At 53.1% G+C, this 17,521-nt stretch overlaps 8 protein-coding genes across 8 annotated transcripts; 3 read left to right on the top strand and 5 right to left on the bottom strand.

Moving 5' to 3' along the window:
• Nucleotides 1-448: 448 nt before the first annotated feature.
• MRS44_001022 (uncharacterized protein) lies at nucleotides 449-1,654 on the bottom strand (the record flags this gene model as incomplete). Its single annotated transcript, XM_046267591.2, has 1 exon — nucleotides 449-1,654. The coding sequence occupies one exon, from the start codon at nucleotides 1,652-1,654 to the stop codon at nucleotides 449-451; it is 1,206 nt and encodes a 401-aa protein (XP_046138915.1).
• A 2,069-nt stretch (nucleotides 1,655-3,723) lies between these two features.
• On the top strand, nucleotides 3,724-4,620 carry MRS44_001021 (uncharacterized protein; the record flags this gene model as incomplete). Its single annotated transcript, XM_046278221.2, has 1 exon — nucleotides 3,724-4,620. The coding sequence occupies one exon, from the start codon at nucleotides 3,724-3,726 to the stop codon at nucleotides 4,618-4,620; it is 897 nt and encodes a 298-aa protein (XP_046138914.2).
• A 97-nt stretch (nucleotides 4,621-4,717) lies between these two features.
• On the bottom strand, nucleotides 4,718-6,130 carry MRS44_001020 (uncharacterized protein; the record flags this gene model as incomplete). Its single annotated transcript, XM_065623527.1, has 4 exons — nucleotides 4,718-5,063; nucleotides 5,114-5,794; nucleotides 5,842-5,927; nucleotides 6,080-6,130. 4 exons carry the CDS (start codon nucleotides 6,128-6,130, stop codon nucleotides 4,718-4,720), a joined length of 1,164 nt encoding a protein of 387 aa, XP_065479975.1.
• Nucleotides 6,131-6,611: 481 nt separating this feature from the next.
• Nucleotides 6,612-8,297, bottom strand: MRS44_001019 (uncharacterized protein; the record flags this gene model as incomplete). Its single annotated transcript, XM_046275046.2, has 2 exons — nucleotides 6,612-8,100; nucleotides 8,152-8,297. 2 exons carry the CDS (start codon nucleotides 8,295-8,297, stop codon nucleotides 6,612-6,614), a joined length of 1,635 nt encoding a protein of 544 aa, XP_046138912.2.
• A 442-nt stretch (nucleotides 8,298-8,739) lies between these two features.
• On the top strand, nucleotides 8,740-12,209 carry MRS44_001018 (uncharacterized protein; the record flags this gene model as incomplete). The annotated part of the gene is made up of 2 exons (XM_046279323.2): nucleotides 8,740-8,984; nucleotides 9,035-12,209. The coding sequence occupies 2 exons, from the start codon at nucleotides 8,740-8,742 to the stop codon at nucleotides 12,207-12,209; spliced, it is 3,420 nt and encodes a 1,139-aa protein (XP_046138911.2).
• Nucleotides 12,210-12,345: 136 nt separating this feature from the next.
• Nucleotides 12,346-12,922, bottom strand: MRS44_001017 (uncharacterized protein; the record flags this gene model as incomplete). The annotated part of the gene is made up of 2 exons (XM_046279322.2): nucleotides 12,346-12,568; nucleotides 12,627-12,922. The coding sequence occupies 2 exons, from the start codon at nucleotides 12,920-12,922 to the stop codon at nucleotides 12,346-12,348; spliced, it is 519 nt and encodes a 172-aa protein (XP_046138910.2).
• Nucleotides 12,923-13,993: 1,071 nt separating this feature from the next.
• Nucleotides 13,994-14,734, top strand: MRS44_001016 (uncharacterized protein; the record flags this gene model as incomplete). Its single annotated transcript, XM_046275045.2, has 2 exons — nucleotides 13,994-14,081; nucleotides 14,145-14,734. 2 exons carry the CDS (start codon nucleotides 13,994-13,996, stop codon nucleotides 14,732-14,734), a joined length of 678 nt encoding a protein of 225 aa, XP_046138909.1.
• A 533-nt stretch (nucleotides 14,735-15,267) lies between these two features.
• MRS44_001015 (uncharacterized protein) lies at nucleotides 15,268-16,301 on the bottom strand (the record flags this gene model as incomplete). The annotated part of the gene is made up of 2 exons (XM_046272532.2): nucleotides 15,268-16,117; nucleotides 16,171-16,301. 2 exons carry the CDS (start codon nucleotides 16,299-16,301, stop codon nucleotides 15,268-15,270), a joined length of 981 nt encoding a protein of 326 aa, XP_046138908.2.
• Between the last annotated feature and the right edge of the window lie 1,220 nt (nucleotides 16,302-17,521).

Below are 17,521 nucleotides of genomic sequence, written 5' to 3'. Positions count from 1 at the left end.
CCTGTTGCGTTGATGAAACGACTTATGTCACTATATCATGATTTAATACGAAACCTGCTTTCTGGAGCTCGTTGTGCTCTTTGACAATCGTCTCCAAATGTATCGAGCGCTAGGAGGATCATCGTGCAAGAATGGGTGGTTGACCGACTTTGCCTAGGCCAAATCATATGTGATCATCTGTCTGATTCGCATTTCAAATTTGTTTCATTCTTTCGAGAGGTACACACTAGCCCAATAGCCGTATCCAAGACCTTGCCAATGCATGACCCAAAAACCGTCCAAAAACTCATATCGCCTTGACTGGAATTGTCCCCAATCGTATGCCCATGATAACGCCTTACATGCAGACTGAGATTCCTCAACCATGACTCCCCACCTTGCCACTCATTTCATACATCAAATAGCAAAAAGATTCGCTGGCATTTGTCATACTCCCTTCATTAGATGCTCAATCGTGATCCTCCACCATGCCGAGAACGTCAAGCTCGGTATGGATAATGCGTTCAAACTCCTGACGATCGATACCCGAGGCACGGGCAAGCATGTACAGACTGCGAATGCTACGCGAGACATGCTGCTTGACGCCAAACTCGTTCTGTTCCTGCTTGCCGGCTGAGGCTTCAAGCTTGGCGACCGTTTCCGACCCGTTGGAGCTGGCGCTCGAGGCTGGGCGCGGGTGCAGGAGAGCAGCGTGGCGCTCAGAGTCATCCCCGCTTCGGGTTGGGCTTGAATCACTCTTGTCGAGCTCGGCCAGTGTCCATGCCCCTTGTGTCTCGTTAAGTTCTGTGGCTTCGGCAGAGTCGTGCGTCACGACCCGTCCAAGCCCAAGGGGTGGAACAATCTGCGCCTGCTTTGCCGCCTCTTCCTCGTCAGGATCGTGATTGTCCATGGCGGGCTGGACAGTGTCGTACTGCGCAAAATATGCGTCCTCGGCTGAAGAAGTGCGGTGGTCCCCAACTTGAGAAGTTGGCATGGATGGAGGAGCAGGTGACTGCTTCTGGGCAGGTGTGCGAGCAGGTGTTGCATCATATCGCGCCCAGTAATCGTCGTCGTCGTCCTCATCTTCAAGACCGCCATTCGGGACGTGTAAACTGTGGCTAGTCGCACTAGTTGTTTGCTTGGTCGCCTTCTTTGCTTGGGCCTCTTCAAATTGGCGCTCAGCCTCTGCAATATTGGAGACACCGCCAAACTGCGAGAACGGAGAAGGCTTGTCCGTGGTAGTGACCTCGCCAACCCTCCATCCGTCACCGCCCCCTTCTTGGTCGCCTACACAGTAGACGAGCTGAAAGGCCAGGCCAAGATTGGAGAGGGCGACCAAAGCCTGCAGAGTCTCCTGGTCGACCCGGCGATAGCGGATTTCAGCATCGTAATCCCAGTCTACCTCGACCTCTCCGGATACAGGGTGAGGCTCAAGACTGCCGCCTTGAGCAATCTGAGTAAGCTCAGGCACCTTGGATGTGTCGTAGCAGAGAAGGCGCAGCCATGGCTCGGTACTTGAGGAGGACAGGATATTGACTCGTTGGCGAAGGATGGGAGATAACAGAGGCAGAATGCCAATGGCGGGCTGCTTCGAAATCGCGGCTGGTGGAATGGCAGGAAGAAATGGTGCCAAAAGCTGCGCAGTGTCTGGAGGAGGGACTGGAGCGGTAGCCATTGTGAGAGTCTGTGGCGGATTCGAGAGAGAGCTTGGTAGTGCAAGCTGGGAGTCGTCGGGTGTTATGGTGGCAGCGATGCCTCGTCCGGTCGTCGCAATAGCGAGATCGAGATCGTGATCGTTCGAACCAGGTGGCCAGGCTTCACGTGTAACTCTGTGCCGTCGCTTCGGTCGGACCGCGGCGATGTGGTGGATAGCTACCCAGGGAGCTACCTCGTCAACACGTGCAAAGAGGACGGACAAGGATTTGATGGAGTCGTTTCGAGTAAGACAAGTCGAAGGGGAAAGATGATGGAATATGGGTGAGAGATAAAGAAGAAGGGTGCGGGAGGGTGAGGTTAATAAAGAGAGAGGAAGAGAGCCGGGAACAGAAGGTAGAGGATCGGAGATGCGGCAAGTTGCATCAGCGGGTAGTTGCCATCAAGTGACGTGCCTCCCAGTTGTTCTAGTTCTAGGCTCCGGCCCCGGGTATCGTTCGTGTGTGCGGGCTGGGACTGAATTACAGCGAGTACCGACGGGCCAGCCAATGGGAATGCCGGAGAAAGCAACCTCCCAGTTGAAATTCCGGGCTTCAGGGACTCGGAGCAATGGAAGCTAACGCATTGAGGGGTGCAGTGAGGCTGAGGAGGAGGACCGCAGTTCGTGGGGTACTGTAGGTACGTAGAGACGCGACGGTTGAAGCCCCACGTGGGTGCCGTCACCGGTTGAGCTATGCTGTTTTCGCCTTGTAGCTTGTTGTTGTGTTTAAAAAGTGATCATTTTTCTCGCCAATTGCAATGTGACTTTCTAGAGCTAATGTGTTTAGCATTGAGTTGTCGTCGTTACTTCAAGCAGATGGAAGAACACCTCCAGCCTCTGCTGTGCCTCACTGTGCCTCGCCTGCTTCACTTGCCTCACTAAGAGATTCAACGCCAAGTTCGGTTGAAATTGGTTGGTTCCAGCGGCCCGAGTTTAGTGGAGCCTCGCGACGCTTTCAAATCGCCCAGCCTTGCAGGGTTAGCCCGTGTACAAAAAGGTCCACTCAGTCAGGAACCTGACATAAAAGCATCGTGTGACTTGGGCACAAACCTCGACACAGAATGAAGGCTTTATTCTGACTGCCCGCATTTCTCGGCACACGGTAGCACAGTATTTCTTGAGACCTGCATGCAGGGTTCGTTCTAGAGATCTCAACCTCGGTCCAGCGCAGGGGCTTGCGAGCGATCGATGGATATTAAAGCCCCCCAACAGCCGCCATCGGACCTCAACATGAAAAAAATGGCTTGAAGATACATGTCCGACTTGACTTGTCCGGTTGGGAGGCCGCTCATCTGCTCTACTTCCAAGGGCGAGAGACATGCCTGCTTCCATCGAGATCAAGACAAGACAACCGAGTGCACCGCCTACAGCCGCCTCCACCCGTCCACTCTGAAGTGACCATGTCGTCACTGAATCGTCGGAGTGAGCGGGCGGGTGACACTGAAATTTTCGGCGCAGGTGGCCACGGATTTCAATTCCCGTGACGATGACGGCCTCAACAACCCAAACATGCAAAAAACATCATGCTAGGCGCTGAACTTTGCATGACATTCATCAGAGCCGTCATGTCTTGATTCATCTAATAATTATCGATACCTACCTGCCGCACATTAACCGTCTCGTGCATTCCTTCCTCATCGGCATAACTGCCCCCGACGTTCCTTTGTTCGGTCATCTTTCGACCCTTATCAGTAACTTTCGGGTTTTCTGGGTCATCGTCCTCAACAACTTCGACAACTCTCCATCGCCATCACCATCGCCTGTTGCTCGGATCGTTTGCGCATATTGCAGAGCGCTCTTGATATCCGTATCGCCCATTGATCTATTTGCGCAGAGCCACGGTCCGACAGGGCCTAGGCCGCGTGTATGTCGCACAAAGAAGGTCACCTCAAGGATGAGGTAGATATGCCTGTTTTACGCTTCCTCTGACAGAAGCTGACTTGGTGACTAGGGCTCCAGACTCCAGACTGTGTCTGCGGGTGCGATAGCAGGTCTGGTCTCTCGGTATGTTGTTACCAGCTCGCGCTTGTTGAATAAGTGAAGGCTGATTAATGCTATCCAGCTTCGTCGTCTCTCCCCTCGACGTCGTCAAGATCCGCCTCCAACTTCAACCTTTCTCCCTCTCCGATCCCCTCGCACCTTTACGCGAAGCTCCCGCATACCGAGGAGCGTTTGCGACTCTAAAACACATCCTGAAGTATGAAGGAATCACAGGCCTGTGGAAGGGCAATGTCCCTGCCGAATTGCTGTACGTATGTTACGGCGCAGTTCAGTTCACAACCTACCGCTCGACGACCGTTTTTCTCCAAACCGCCTTCCCGACACGTCTACCTGATGCCGCCGAGAGCTTTATCGCTGGTGCCGCTTCCGGTGCCGCCGCAACCGGTATTACATATCCTCTCGACCTGTTGAGGACGCGGTTTGCGGCTCAAGGACGTCATCGCATTTACCGGTCGCTGAGAAGCGCCGTCTGGGATATTAAACGCGACGAGGGTTGGAGGGGGTTCTTTCGGGGCATTGGACCTGGCCTCGGCCAGATTGTGCCGTTCATGGGCCTCTTTTTCGTCTCATACGAGTCTCTCAGGATCTCGTTAGAAGGCTTGCATATGCCTTGGGGTAGCGGAGATGCTACTGCAGGCATGATGGCTAGTATCATAGCCAAGACGGCCGTGTTCCCCCTCGACCTGGTGCGGAAACGTATCCAGGTCCAGGGTCCATCTCGAAGTCGATACGTGTATGAGAACATACCGGAATATTCAACGGCGCGGGGAGCGATTCGATCTATCCTGCGAACCGAGGGCTTCCGCGGTCTTTACAAGGGCCTGCCTATCAGCCTCATCAAGGCGGCGCCGGCGAGCGCTGTCACTCTTTGGACTTATGAGCAGACGATGCGATTCATGCTTGGTTGGGATTCAGGCGCCGAAGCGGTCATTCGGGAAGAATTATAGACAAAAAGTAATCTAATAGAGTCATCATGATAGCCATCAATCATACCCATGAATGCTTGCGCAATACGATCCTCCATTTCTTGTCTTATCCATCTCTTTAGTTGGCGCTCTTAAGCTCGGCATTCTTTGCGTCGGCTCGCTCAATGCACTCCTCAATAACCTGCCAAAACTTGGCAGTGTCGACTCCGCGAGGAATCCTCACACCCTCCTCACCTGGGGGGAGGAGCTTGGCCAATGTACGTCCCGTCTGCTTTCCTGCCTTAGCCTCATCGAAGGTGCCCTCTGTGATGACGGTCACCTCGAATCGCTCATTGTGCTCCGGAGGCTCACTGTGCTTGGCATCCCACTCGAAGAAGGGGATTTCACCCTCAGTGCCAATGAGCACAGCGGCAACGGCTATGGGGTCATGCAGGGGAGGTCCGGCGGTGATGCCAAAGGTGTCACTGTGATTGTCAACTTCAAGCCGCAAGAGTATCATGAGACCTGAACGTACGCATATGTTTGTGCAAAGAAGTAGAGGAGCTCCACGAGCATTGTACGCAGGGTCGTCTTTCCGGGGCCAGTCTTTTCGGCTTCAGGCCCGTATAGGAGCATCTCTCTCACCTCAGGAGTTGCCAGTACCTGGTGGCTCAGGTCCAACGGCACAATCGTGGTCTTGGCCGCGATCTCCTTGGTATGAAACACTGTCGCGGCAGCCTCTGGGTCGACAAGAATGTTGAACTCGGCCCAGGGTGTGTAATTGCCGATTCTGGGATGGCCGTCAACCTCGCCGAGGGGCGCATCCGAGAATCCCTCTCCGATGGAGCCGCCCATGAGACTCACGCCCTTGACATGGCTGATGAGCTCGGGGTACTTGCGGAAGAGAGCGCCGACATTGGTCAGGGCGCCGGTGGCGACGATCCATGCGGTGCCGGGGGCTTCGGCGCGGATGGCCTCAGCCATGGCCTCAACGGCCGGGACGGAAGAGGGCGAGACAAGTGGCTTGGGAAGCAGATCGGTGCCGTCGAGGCCAGAGTCGCCGTGAATATCCGTAGGCGCATGAATGGCAGGGCGCTCAAGGGCCTTGTCTAGACCGACGTAGAGTGGGATATCATGCCTACCGATGGCGGTGAGGAGTGAGGCGGCATTGTGAGTGGTGTTTCTGCGCGATAAGGACAGGTTAGGAGACGCGGAACTGTGGGTGAGGGCTTTGTTGCTCCGGCGTAAAGCCCAAGGACGTACTCGAGAGGTGCATTGCCAAAGATGGTTGAGACGCCGAGCAGTCTGATGCTGGGGTGGTACGCGGCGAGAAGGATGGCGAAGGCGTCCTGCGAGGTTGTTAGTGGTTGGTCACTCAAACAAGACGCCACCGAGAAGCGAGTGCCAGGGGAGCAAGAATGCAACTGAATCTTTGTCGCTTATCTCGATACCAGGCCGCAACCCAGCGCGATCTGAGATGCCCATGGCAGCTTATACGTACATCATGGCCTGGGTCGCAGTCCAGCCAGACGGGGATCTGAGCTTCGGACATGGTTCTAGGTAATGAAGAACGAGGCAGGTTAAGACGGGTAGGTAAACGGAATGAAAGTCACGGAAGCAAGTGTATTTAAGAGGAAGAGAGGATATCTTCTTCACACGCAACCATATGTTTCTTAGATTAAGTTGGAGTTGCGACGTTTCATCAGACCAGGGGCACTCTTCACCTTCCCTTCTCAATCTGACGGAGCTTATGGTGGGGTTTGCCCCTCACTTGTCCTATCGCTGGGTCTGCCAAACAAACAAAGACCTTCTGTGCAACAGTGCACGCCAACGTGGTCCACTGACTCGACTCATGGCATCAAGGTAGCTGGAGGATGAACTGCTGATTGAGTCTTGGATGTTGCCAATGACGGATTGATACATGGCACTGGCAGTATGGACGGGTATTATGCGGGGAGTGCCTTGGATGCGCCGATCTAGCTGGCCTGTCATTAGCCACGCATGCATTGGATGTTTCATGACACACAACTCCATCATGACTTCTTCCGCTGCTCCATAACCCGCAACACATCGGCGGCACTGTTGGCATCGCCCTTTCGCTTCTTCGGTCCTCGTTTTCGCTTTGATGATCCGCCTCGAGCTTTACCCTCACCGTCGTCATCCTCCTCGCCCCAGTTCGAGAGCTTGACCTTACTATCATCAAAGTCCTCCTCATCAGCAAAGCGACTAGTACCAAAGCCCATGTCAAGATCTTCATCGTCGCGATCTGCCATCTGGAGGAGCTTCTTGCGCCGTTCATCCATCGCCTTGGCCCGCGCATCTTCGTCCTGGTCCTCCTCATCGGAATCCGCATCGCCTTTGTCCTTCTTGATAGGGTTGATAGCAGCTGCACGCTTGATGGCTGCCATGATGGCTGGATCCGACATTGACGGCGCTTTGCTCTGTTCTTCAGATACAAGGCCAGTCTTGGCGCCCTGAAAGTAGTTCCGCGGTGCAGCTGGTGCTTGAGGCTTCGGCGGTGGAGGCATAGAATTGTCGGTAACTTCGCCTTCTTCTTCGTCTTCCCCTCCCTTCTTTTTCTTCGACTTCTCATCGTCTGCATCAGAGTCTGAATCTGATCCATCCATGCCTGCCAGTGGATCGTAGTCGTCACCTACTCCCTCAAAGATGTCAATGTCTTCCTCCTCTTCTGGTTCTGCCTTTTTGCGGTATTCCTCCGGAACTTCCATCCCAAGTGGCTTTGCATCCTTATCCGGCATCAAGAGACCAGCCCTACTGGCCTCGGCTTCCTTGTCATCCCCAGGTTGAATCTTGCGGACCTTGCGCTTCTCGTGCCCATCCTCGTCCACGATGATCAAGACCTCTCTCCCTTTGCTGTCTCGCTCTATCCGTGACCCAGCCTTCTGCTTGGCCCCAATCTTTTTGAACCTGTCTCCCAGGGCATTTTCCTGCTGCGCCTTGGCTGCCTCCCTTGATGCCTTCAGCTCAGCCAGAATTTGATCTCGTGTTCGCTTCTTCCCAGGCGCAAGCGATACTGTCGATAATTGTCCCTTCTTCTTTTCGGGCTTCTCTTTGGCGACAGCTTGAACCTCCTGCCCTTCAAGTTGATCGAATTCATCGTCGACGTCCAGCTCCGGCTCGGCTTGTTGCTCTGATTCTTCCTTTTTCTCCCCGTAAATATCGTCTCCGCGCCGAATCTTCTCCAATAGTTTAAAGTCGAGGCCCTTCACCAGATGGGTGCTCCCTAGATCTCCGCCCGCAATCTCGAATCGTCGCTTTTCGAAGGTTTCTTGGTCAATCTCCTCATCTTTCAGCTGCTTTTCAAGCTCCTTCAGTTTCTCGGCGCGATCGTCTTCTGCGTCTTCTGCGTCTTCATCGCGTTCTCTCGCTCGATCGACGTATCCAGAGGCGAGTTTGACGCCCTTGGGATCATATGACTTGAATTTCTTTTGAGGTCGCGTCGCATGGTTTCGCTCGGCGAGCTGTCGCGCAAAGTCGGCTTGGGCACCCCCTACAGAGCGTCTATCATTATCACATCAGCAAGTAGCTAAGGATAAAATCGGGGCCACTCACGGTGTCATTGGGATACTCGATCGTTGGCGCGAACCCAGCGTGCTCCCACCAGGGGTAGATGATGAGGCTGTAGAGGCGCCATCTTTGCTGGCAGAGCTCTTTTTTGAGTTTGCTTGAATAAGCTTCCGAAATTGTTCGTTATTCATGGCAGCGAAAGGAAAACGAGAGTTGCTAAAAACAAAAAGAGGCTGGGTTGACAGCAGCAAGGTGATGAATGGAAATCGATGTTCAGCCTTGCGAGCTGTGGCCGGTGTGTGTGGCGCAGCAGACTCAAGTCACGAGTTGTCGTGTTCAAAGGCGCGTCCACGTGCTCCACTTTACGCGGTCAACATCACTCACGCATCTGCTCTCCATGCAGCTGACAACTTCACCGACCTCCATTACGAACACACGCTCATCAAGAAACGGTCACATTATCATGGTTGCCAAGATTTTCAATATGCCTTCATTTCGCGAGAGCTCCATGTGAAAGTAGGGCAAATCTTGAGGCAAAGTATGAGCGCCACCCACGATCGAGGCGCGCATTCCTGTCTACCAACATCAACGTGAACTCAGTCGACAGGCTTTTATCACATCACGAGGTTCAAGATGGGGAGCGTTCTCGATAAAAACTCCTCTCAAGTGAGGAAGCGCATTGAATCTCACACCTTTGAAGATGAAGGCGGAGAAGAGTACGATGCCAGTTCCTTCAATGGTTTCGGTGACTACTTTAGGCGCAAGAAGATCAAACTCCAAAATCTGGATGCCGAGATGCGTGAGTCATCAGACAAGCCTCAGATCTTCAAGGGCATCGTCGCACACGTTACCGGCTACACTCAGCCACCTTTACATGTGTAAGTGATATCTGATAACTCCTATTCCGAGTGGAGCTCATAGAACATAGCCTTCATCGCGAGATTGTGCAGCATGGCGGTGGATTCCTTCAATACTTGGACTCCAAGACTATGGCGACTCACATCATTGCCTCAACGCTGCCCCCCAAAAAGTCCGTTGATTTTAGTCGATACCGGATTGTCAAGCCCACATGGATCATGGAGTCAATCGAGGCCGGTCAGCTCCTCCCTTGGTCCAATTATCGTGTCTTGGACGAAGGACCCAGGCAAAAGGTGCTCAAATTCAACAACAGTACCGGTCTCACGCAATCAACCCCCCGTCCAAAACAGGGCTACCGAGAACAGACGGACGGCAGCTTTTACACCAGCCAGCTTAAAGCCGCGTCACTACCTAGCCAAGCGCTCAGTGAGCTTGCTGAGAAGGCGCAGACTCCAGTACGGCCACCAGCCGGCGTTTCACCTATTACGCCAAACACAATGGATATCGACAGTCCATCTTCCGAGAGGCTAAGCACGCCTCTGGGACGATTATCACGAGAATCATTGCCACCAGGGTCGAAAGATGCTGGGTTTGCTGAAGAGGGCATGGGTGTGGCGGTAGCAGACAGTCCCTCTGTATCTGCAAAGCAAGCCAAAGCCCCAGACACATCAAAACCAATGACTTCAGAGGAGCACAATGCATGGTTACTTTCTGATCCTCGGTTACGAAAATCGTCAACCGCCAATCCCGATTTCTTAAAGCAGTTCTATTCGGAGAGCCGATTACACCATCTCTCTACCTGGAAAGCAGAGCTGAAGTCAAAGATGCAGCGACTCGCTGCAGAAAAGGGTCTTTCAGGTGTCAAGATCAAAAGACGGCCAGGCTCAAGACGATATGTCATGCATGTCGACTTTGACAGCTTCTTCTGTGCGGTTTCCCTAAAAAAGCACCCAGAGTACATCGACAAACCGACAGTTGTCGCACACAGCACAGGATCAGGATCAGAGATCGCAAGTTGCAACTATCCAGCCAGAGAATTCGGTGTCAAAAATGGCATGTGGATGAAATCGGCACTTGAAAAGTGCCCCAACTTGAAGGTTCTGCCATACGACTTTCCCGCGTACGAAGAAGCAAGCCGCCAGTTTTATGAATCGATCATGAGCGTAGGCGGATTGGTACAAAGCGTCAGCATTGATGAAGCTCTGGTTGATATCACTTCCATCGTAATGACGAATACCGGTTCTCAAGGCACTGGACAAGATGGTGGGAACATCAGCAGAGAACGAGACATGGCAGACAGCCTTGCCAGAAACCTTCGTGAAAAGGTCAAGTCGCAGACGGGCTGTCATGTTTCCGTTGGAATTGGCGCAAATGTCCTGCAGGCCAAAGTAGCCCTGAGGAAAGCGAAACCTGCAGGACAGTATCAAGTGAAACCAGAGGAGCTGCTTGATCTGATTGGAGACCTGAAAGTTGAGCAGCTCCCTGGAGTCGCTCGGAGTATTGGTGGCAAACTTGAAGAAATCGGCATCGTTCACGTCAAAGACATGCGAGATTTATCAAAAGAGCGTCTGACAACATTGCTTGGCCCAAAGACGGGCGAAAAGCTGTGGGAATACGCCCGTGGTATCGACCAAACGGAGGTCGGAGAGCAACCACCACGCAAATCGGTTTCAGCAGAAGTCAGCTGGGGCATTCGGTTTGTCAACCAAGCGGAGGCCGAGGAGTTTATATATAACCTCTGCAAAGAACTCGAAAGACGGCTCTTGAACGAGCAGGTCAAGGGCAAGCAATTGACCATGAAGATCATGAGAAGGTCGATGGATGCACCCCTTGATCCTGCAAAACATCTAGGTCACGGCAAATGCGATACCTTCAACAAAAGCATCACCTTTGGTGTTTCCACCAACAGCTATCAAACCATTGGCAAGGAAGCCATTGCAGTACTACGGTCCTTCAAGTTCAGCCCCGGCGATCTTCGTGGACTCGGAGTACAAATGACGAAACTCGAAGCTATCAAAGCGAACACAGGAGCACCGGATGGAAGTCAGAAGAAGCTTGTCTTTACTACTTTTGCAAAACCGTCTCCGGCCAGGAAGCCTTCTACGACAGAGCAGATTGATGAGATGGACAGCCCAGAGAAACCAAAGAGCACACCAAGCCGCGAGGTCCAGCTAGACCCGATCGCGGATGATCCTTTGACACCTCGAAAGCAAAGGATACACCCTGCTATGGCACTTGCGAGGGCTAGTCAAGATGATGCGAAAGCAAAAACTCCTCTCAATATTTCTGGGACTCAGTTCATTATCCCAAGCAACGCGGATCCCTCCATCCTTGCAGAGCTGCCGAGTGACATCCGCAGTAAACTCATGGCACAAAAGTCTAGAACGGCCGAGGTTCGTGCTGAGTCTCCCGCATTGAAGTCGAGGTCTCAGAGCCCGATGCCGCCCGACATGATGCCGTCTCAAGTCGATCCTGAGGTGTTCAATGCACTGCCCGACGATATGAAGGCTGAGATTCTCGCTACCTACGGGCAACAGCCAAGGCAGACCACACCACGTCAGTCCCCGAGGAAAGACCGCACTATTCAGCCAAAGAAGCCCAGCACACCTACGAAACGAGGTGGTGCGAGAGGCTTGTTTAGCAAAGCTCAGCGGCAAAAAGATACCCAGGCTGGTCTGTTGCAGACTAATTTCCGAGCTGCGGCTTCTGTGGGCGACGCCTTTGAGGAGGAAATCGAAGAACTCGACCCAGAGTTCCTCTCGGAACTACCAGAAGATGTGCGAAAAGAAGTACTTGCTGATTATCGGCGCCGGAAACTGGCCCAACAATCAGGGCTTGATGCTCCCTCACGGAAGCACAATACTCCTGACCCTGAGGGGCTACTGCCAGGTGGCCAGCGTAGAATTCAGTTCGCCCCAGTGCCACGCAAGGTCACATTTCCAGGTTTAGGGGTCAGTTCTACTCGGGAGGTCAAAGACATGCTAGACGCATGGCACGGCGAGACGAGGAAGGAAGGGCCTCACCGAAGAGATGTTGAAGTTCTGGAAAAGTTTCTTGTGCGAGTGATTCAGGAAGAGCGCGACTTGGAGAAGGCAACCAAGTTGGTCAAGTGGTTGGATGTTCTTGTGGAACAAGATGGCCGAGATGGAAGAGGCCAGGAGTCTTGGAGACGGTCAGTTCAGAGTGTCAAGGATGCTGTTCAGGGTGCAGTGAAACAGCGAGGCATGGCTCCTCTGAAGTTGTAAAGATTATGACCAAGGCAACGGTGTAAGTTAGGATTGTGAATGACAGGATAGACATGACGTTATACCCCTTTATTAGACCTCGCTGTTCTATGTTTTTTTATACAACTCGAGGTTTTTTCGACCTTGGCCTCAGATCTTAAAAGAACCATGCAGCCAACATGGCAGTGAGTAACAATGGCCATGGTGCCCTTGTTATAGCTGCCGAGTCTGGTGCATCACCCCCTTTTGACAACTCGTATACGCTCAACTTTAATGGACCACCGCAGACTTGAGAAGAGTTTCCCTCGCATGGATTCGTGCAGTTATCGTCGTGAAGCTTCTCCGAGAGGGCAGATAGATACGGGGCGCACCAGCATTCCCTGGAGAAGGAGTATGTTAGTCAAGAACGTCAGCCTCTCTAGCAATCAAGAAGCTCACCGCGACCATTCAAGTCCAGCAAATGCATACTCGGTGCCATTGAAAGTGCAAAATTCGAGACACATAGGAACCGTCATCTTGCCTGCCCTAACGAGATGGGTACCGCCGGTGAGGGCACGTTCCTCAGCAGAGTCTTTGATGTCGGTTGTCTCGTTGTAGCAGCCATAGTACTTGTACTTGTTGGATTCCTTATAGATCTTTGGGTCTTGACTTCCGGAGTCTCGGATGGTAAGAGATATGACGCGGCCGATGAGGAGGAATAGGACAGCAATAATGAAAGGCGGTAGTCTCGACATTTTTAACAATATTGGTAAGGAGTTTGAAGGCCGAGTTGGCGGAAGTGTTGTAAAGCCAGTGTAACAAGCACAGCGGATGACGAATGACAGCACAGGACAGTGCTACACCACCACCGAGAGATAATACGGAAGAGGGAAAAGAAACAGAAGGAAGGAACACATTTTTCGGGAAGGCTGAATCTCTTTACATCTTCCCTTAGAGTTTCGTCCATGTTTGGTGGCGGAGGATCCTCTACGCGCCAACGCGTTGACAGGAATGACAGGAATGGAAGTGACGGATTTAGCAACAGGTTGCCCGAGAGCTGGTCTGCACTGCTAGCTAGAGAGGGTCGCCTCTTTTCATCCATTGGAAGAGGCGCCTATTACTATACAATTCCTAAACCGGGTTATATGTGAGACATGGGACGGAAGAGACAGCCACTGTGGTTAATCAAGTATCTTTAAGACCAGCCGGTTCCGGCTCTAACGCCTTATCTACGCAGTACGCCATGGACTATCAGTCAAGCCATTATATCATATCAGCCAAGTGATTTATCAATGAACTCTTGAATTGATCCGTGCAGCTTCTAGAAAGGCCCATTCTCTCTCTCCACAGAGTGAATCTTCAGGCCAATGCTCTCGTGCCAATTTAAACCTCGCCCGGTTTGTGGAGCCGTCAAGAGCCTGCAACCACTCACAAACCCCACAAATACTGGGCAACCTGGTTAATCCTCAGCGTTCTCCATTCACTATCGCTGCCCACTTGACGAGAAGCTGAGGTCCATGCAGTGAGGACAGCTAAGGTACTTCAGGGCTTCCCCGGTCTACCACCAAAGTGGAAGGTACTTGCTCCCGCCTTCCTCAATTATCTGCGAGGCTCCATCACCTACTTCGTCTCCTCTTCTCCTCATCCTTCTCCCACTTTCTCCCCTCTACAACTCTCTCTTCTATCGCGACAGTTTGTCAACGAGGTCGTTGACTCTTGGCGACACATTTTAATCGCTCAGGCACATACGCGCTTCCTCCTACGCCTCCGCGCTTTGCGACAGATCTCGGCCTCGCTTCGCCTTCCAAACCCCTCCCTCCTCCATCATGAGCTCCTTCATCGACTGGTCCAAGACCACTCGGTCCAAGAACTACCATGGATCCGGTTCTTTTGCGACCTTTATGATCATTGCCCGTGAGTGCCTCCTTGTGCGATCATGATCTTGTGTCCGCTTCCCCGCGCTGACTCGTGCCCTAGCCGTCTGCTTCTTCCTCGGCGTCCTTTTCGCTTCCTTCCCCTACGACTTTCCTCTTCTCTGGACCAAGGCGCCCATCCCCGACAACTTCTTTGATCATCTAGAGACGCATTTGAAGTTTGTCCACCAATCGCCGCCGCTTATCAGCCGCATCCTCCACATCATCATCTCTGTCGGCTTCCTCGGCTTCTTCATCAAGCTCTTCCGACCCAGCGAGGCCAACTTCCTCTTTGACGGCGCCTCTCTCATTCTCTACCTCATCGGCTTCGGTGTCTACGTTGCCAACATTGTCAAGGCTCTGCGAAGCGTCAGCGCCGAGATCTGGACCAACGATGGCTTCGACGGCCAGACGCACGAGGGCGAGAATGGCGAGCTCATCCTTGGTCGCGAGGACAGCCTGAAGGTTCTCTCTGCTAGCAACACCATTCTCGCTCTCGTCCTGGTTGGAATTCTCGTTCTCCAGGCTGGTCAGTGGTATGCCGAGAAGAAGGAGGTGGATGATGCTGCCGCCGCTGCCGCTGCTGACGCCAAGGAGGCTGCTGCGAAGAAGGAGGGCTCTCCCAGCAAGGCCGCCACTAAGAAGAAGCAGTAGAGGGGCTCTTGATGGTGACAGCACTCGCTTTGGGGACGAAAATTGCATGAACTGCCATCATGTCTTGGGCAGCGTGACTGCGTGTATGTGCTACTTTTGATGCATGTCTATATCGTTGGATACACCTGCATGACTAGCAGCAAGTATATGTATGAATATAGTTGTGATATATTGATCCATACACCACATTACTTTCACTCTTCGACCATCTTTCACTCAACTGGATACTTGATTCCTGAACATGATGAACCTGAGATAAGGAAAGGGGCATTGCCCCCGCTGACTCCGGACCCCTCTCATCAAGACCCGTGGATCCGCCCCTAGATCGAGCTTTGGTTGATAAGCCTATGAACCTCGTACGATGCTCAGACATTAGAAAACTGGAGATGGCACGGACGCAAACATTAAGCTGTCAAGTCTAAAACAGGGTTCTTGTGTGCTAAAACTCTATCCTAACGCCATCTATCCTTAAAGCAATCGGCCAAACCCATACCCTTCCAGTGTAGACGGTTGACTTAGTCTCATACAAAGTCTCAAACGGACATCTTCATGGCAATGGTCTTGTGAGGGTCATAGCCCTTGACAACAAAGTCCTCCGCTTTCCACCCGTCAATACTGCCTCCCTTCTCTCGGGTGATCTCCAGCTCTGGAAAGTCACGGGGTTCACGCTCCAGTTGCGTGTTGAGGGCATCGATATGGTCAAGATAGACGTGCGCGTCGCCCATGACATGAGTGAGGCTGCCAGGTACCAATTCGCAGACGTGTGCCATCATGTGTGTCAGCAATGCGTAGCTGGCAATGTTGAACGGAACGCCAAGGCCCATGTCGCAGGATCGCTGGTAGAGCTGGCAGTGTAGATGGCCTTGGGGCTTAGTCTCGGGGTCGTCGTCCTTTCGTCGGGGGTAGGAGACGTAAAACTGGGCAAACATGTGGCACGGTGGGAGGACCATCTTCTTCAGATCGGCGGGGTTCCAGGCAGAAAGGATCAGACGACGATCGTATGGGTTGGTGCGCAGCTTGTGAATAATCTCGGCGAGCTGGTCGACTCCCTGGCCCGTGTAGTCCGTCTTGGCGTCGACGTACTCGGCGCCAAAGTGCCGCCACTGGAAGCCGTACACGGGACCGAGGTCGCCGACCTCGCGGTGGTTGAGGCCGAGGTTGTCGAGGAACTCGCGAGAGCCATTGCCGTCCCAGATCTTGATGCCGGCCTCGCTAAGGCTGGTGGAGGAGGTGTTGCCCTCAATGAACCAGAGGAGCTCGGCGATAACGGCGCGGGTAAAGACGCGTTTGGTGGTAAGGAGGGGGAGGATTGGGGTGCCGTTGTTGTTGAGTGAGAATTTAAGGGGTCGAGGGGCAAAGATGGAGTATGTGCCTGTGCCAGTCCTATGAATGTTGTCAGAAAAATGCCGGTCATTGGAGGACTGTTTCTTTCTTACCTGTCTGGCCGACGCTCACCGGTTTCTAGGATTTCTTTTACGAGATCCAGATATTGGTGTTCCTCGTGGTTAACAGAAGAACTTGAGCCATTGGAGGGCTTCTCAGCGGAAGGGGTTTGTGAGGCAGTCATTTTGGCAAGAATAGTGATCAACTGTTGAACTGGGAGTCAAGGGTCGGCGATGTCCTCTGCAAAGGGACGGGACGAAATCAATTAAACATGCAGACGCGTCTAGTCGCGTCCCACGCAATGCCCCTCGACCCCACCATGGAAAGGCAATGGAAAAACATTTATGCTGCTGCCGGTCATCCTCAATTCACGTGGCGACCCCCAAATCCACCACGTTGGATCCCACGTTCCTGAAATGAGCCTAGCTCTGCATCCCACCCGTGGACGGGTGAAGCCGTCGCAGGTACCGAATTCGCGCAAACCAACAACACATGGAATTACCGATCACGGCATTTGGCTTGCAGTTTGTGGTCCTCTCCCCCACGGACGTGTTGCCGCCTTGGTAAGACGGAATTCGGGGATGGGACCCTGGATCCACGCTGAGGACTTGACGGTGTGTGGCTGTTGTCCTTGTTGAGCTTGCAGCTTGCCTTTGAACAATCCCTTGCCTCGGCATCATCGCAGATCACAAAGCCTATTATGTCGAGTTATAGAGCCACGATGCCCATTGAGCACGTCAGCTACACAGACCGGTAAAAAAATCTGCTCCATCGACCCGAACAACGGGTCAAACCCTGGTCGGTTATGCACCTGGTCCTCTTTGTGAGCACTAACACGAGCAGCACCGTGATGGCGCCTGGACCGGACACCGGACTGGCCATCTAATCAATCAGTCGATCAAGATGCAGGACGCTAAAAGACTCGTTCCAAGGTTGCAATTTGCCAGGGTTTTGCAGAGTTTCCAGGGTCATTGACGGTACGAACGGATCCGTTGGAGCCCAGGAACCACTCCGAGAGCCACGCCAGAGCCCCTCATCTCCTCCGACCCCTCCATAACGCCGGCTCAATTGAGTCGGGGTCCCTGAACTTGGCGTCCTCAAGCCGCGCACGGTCGATCAGATAAAACTCTGCCGCACGCAATTGGGCAGCCTTTGAGCGAAAAGCGGAGGTCCTGATGTCACATGCCGGGTCGATAAGCTCGATAAGTAGAATTTTCTGCTCTGCTTCGAGATCCACGGATGGGGGGGCCCGGCTGCGCAACTCACTTCTGGTGTAGTTTCATCTGCACCCAACGCCCATCGTCGTGGAACTCGCAGCACAGGGCGCGGTGATTTTTACGTCGCAGGCCTAGCCCACCGAAACGTGTCGTGACCTGACCTGGTGGACAAGCTTCGCCCTGTAGC

The sequence above is a fragment of the Fusarium solani genome (genome assembly GCF_023522795.1).
Source record: "Fusarium solani strain SB1 chromosome Unknown bctg00000000, whole genome shotgun sequence".
Taxonomy (NCBI): Eukaryota; Fungi; Ascomycota; class Sordariomycetes; order Hypocreales; family Nectriaceae; genus Fusarium; species Fusarium solani.
Note: the sequence above shows the minus strand (reverse complement) of the source record. Positions and strands in the feature narration are given on the sequence as shown.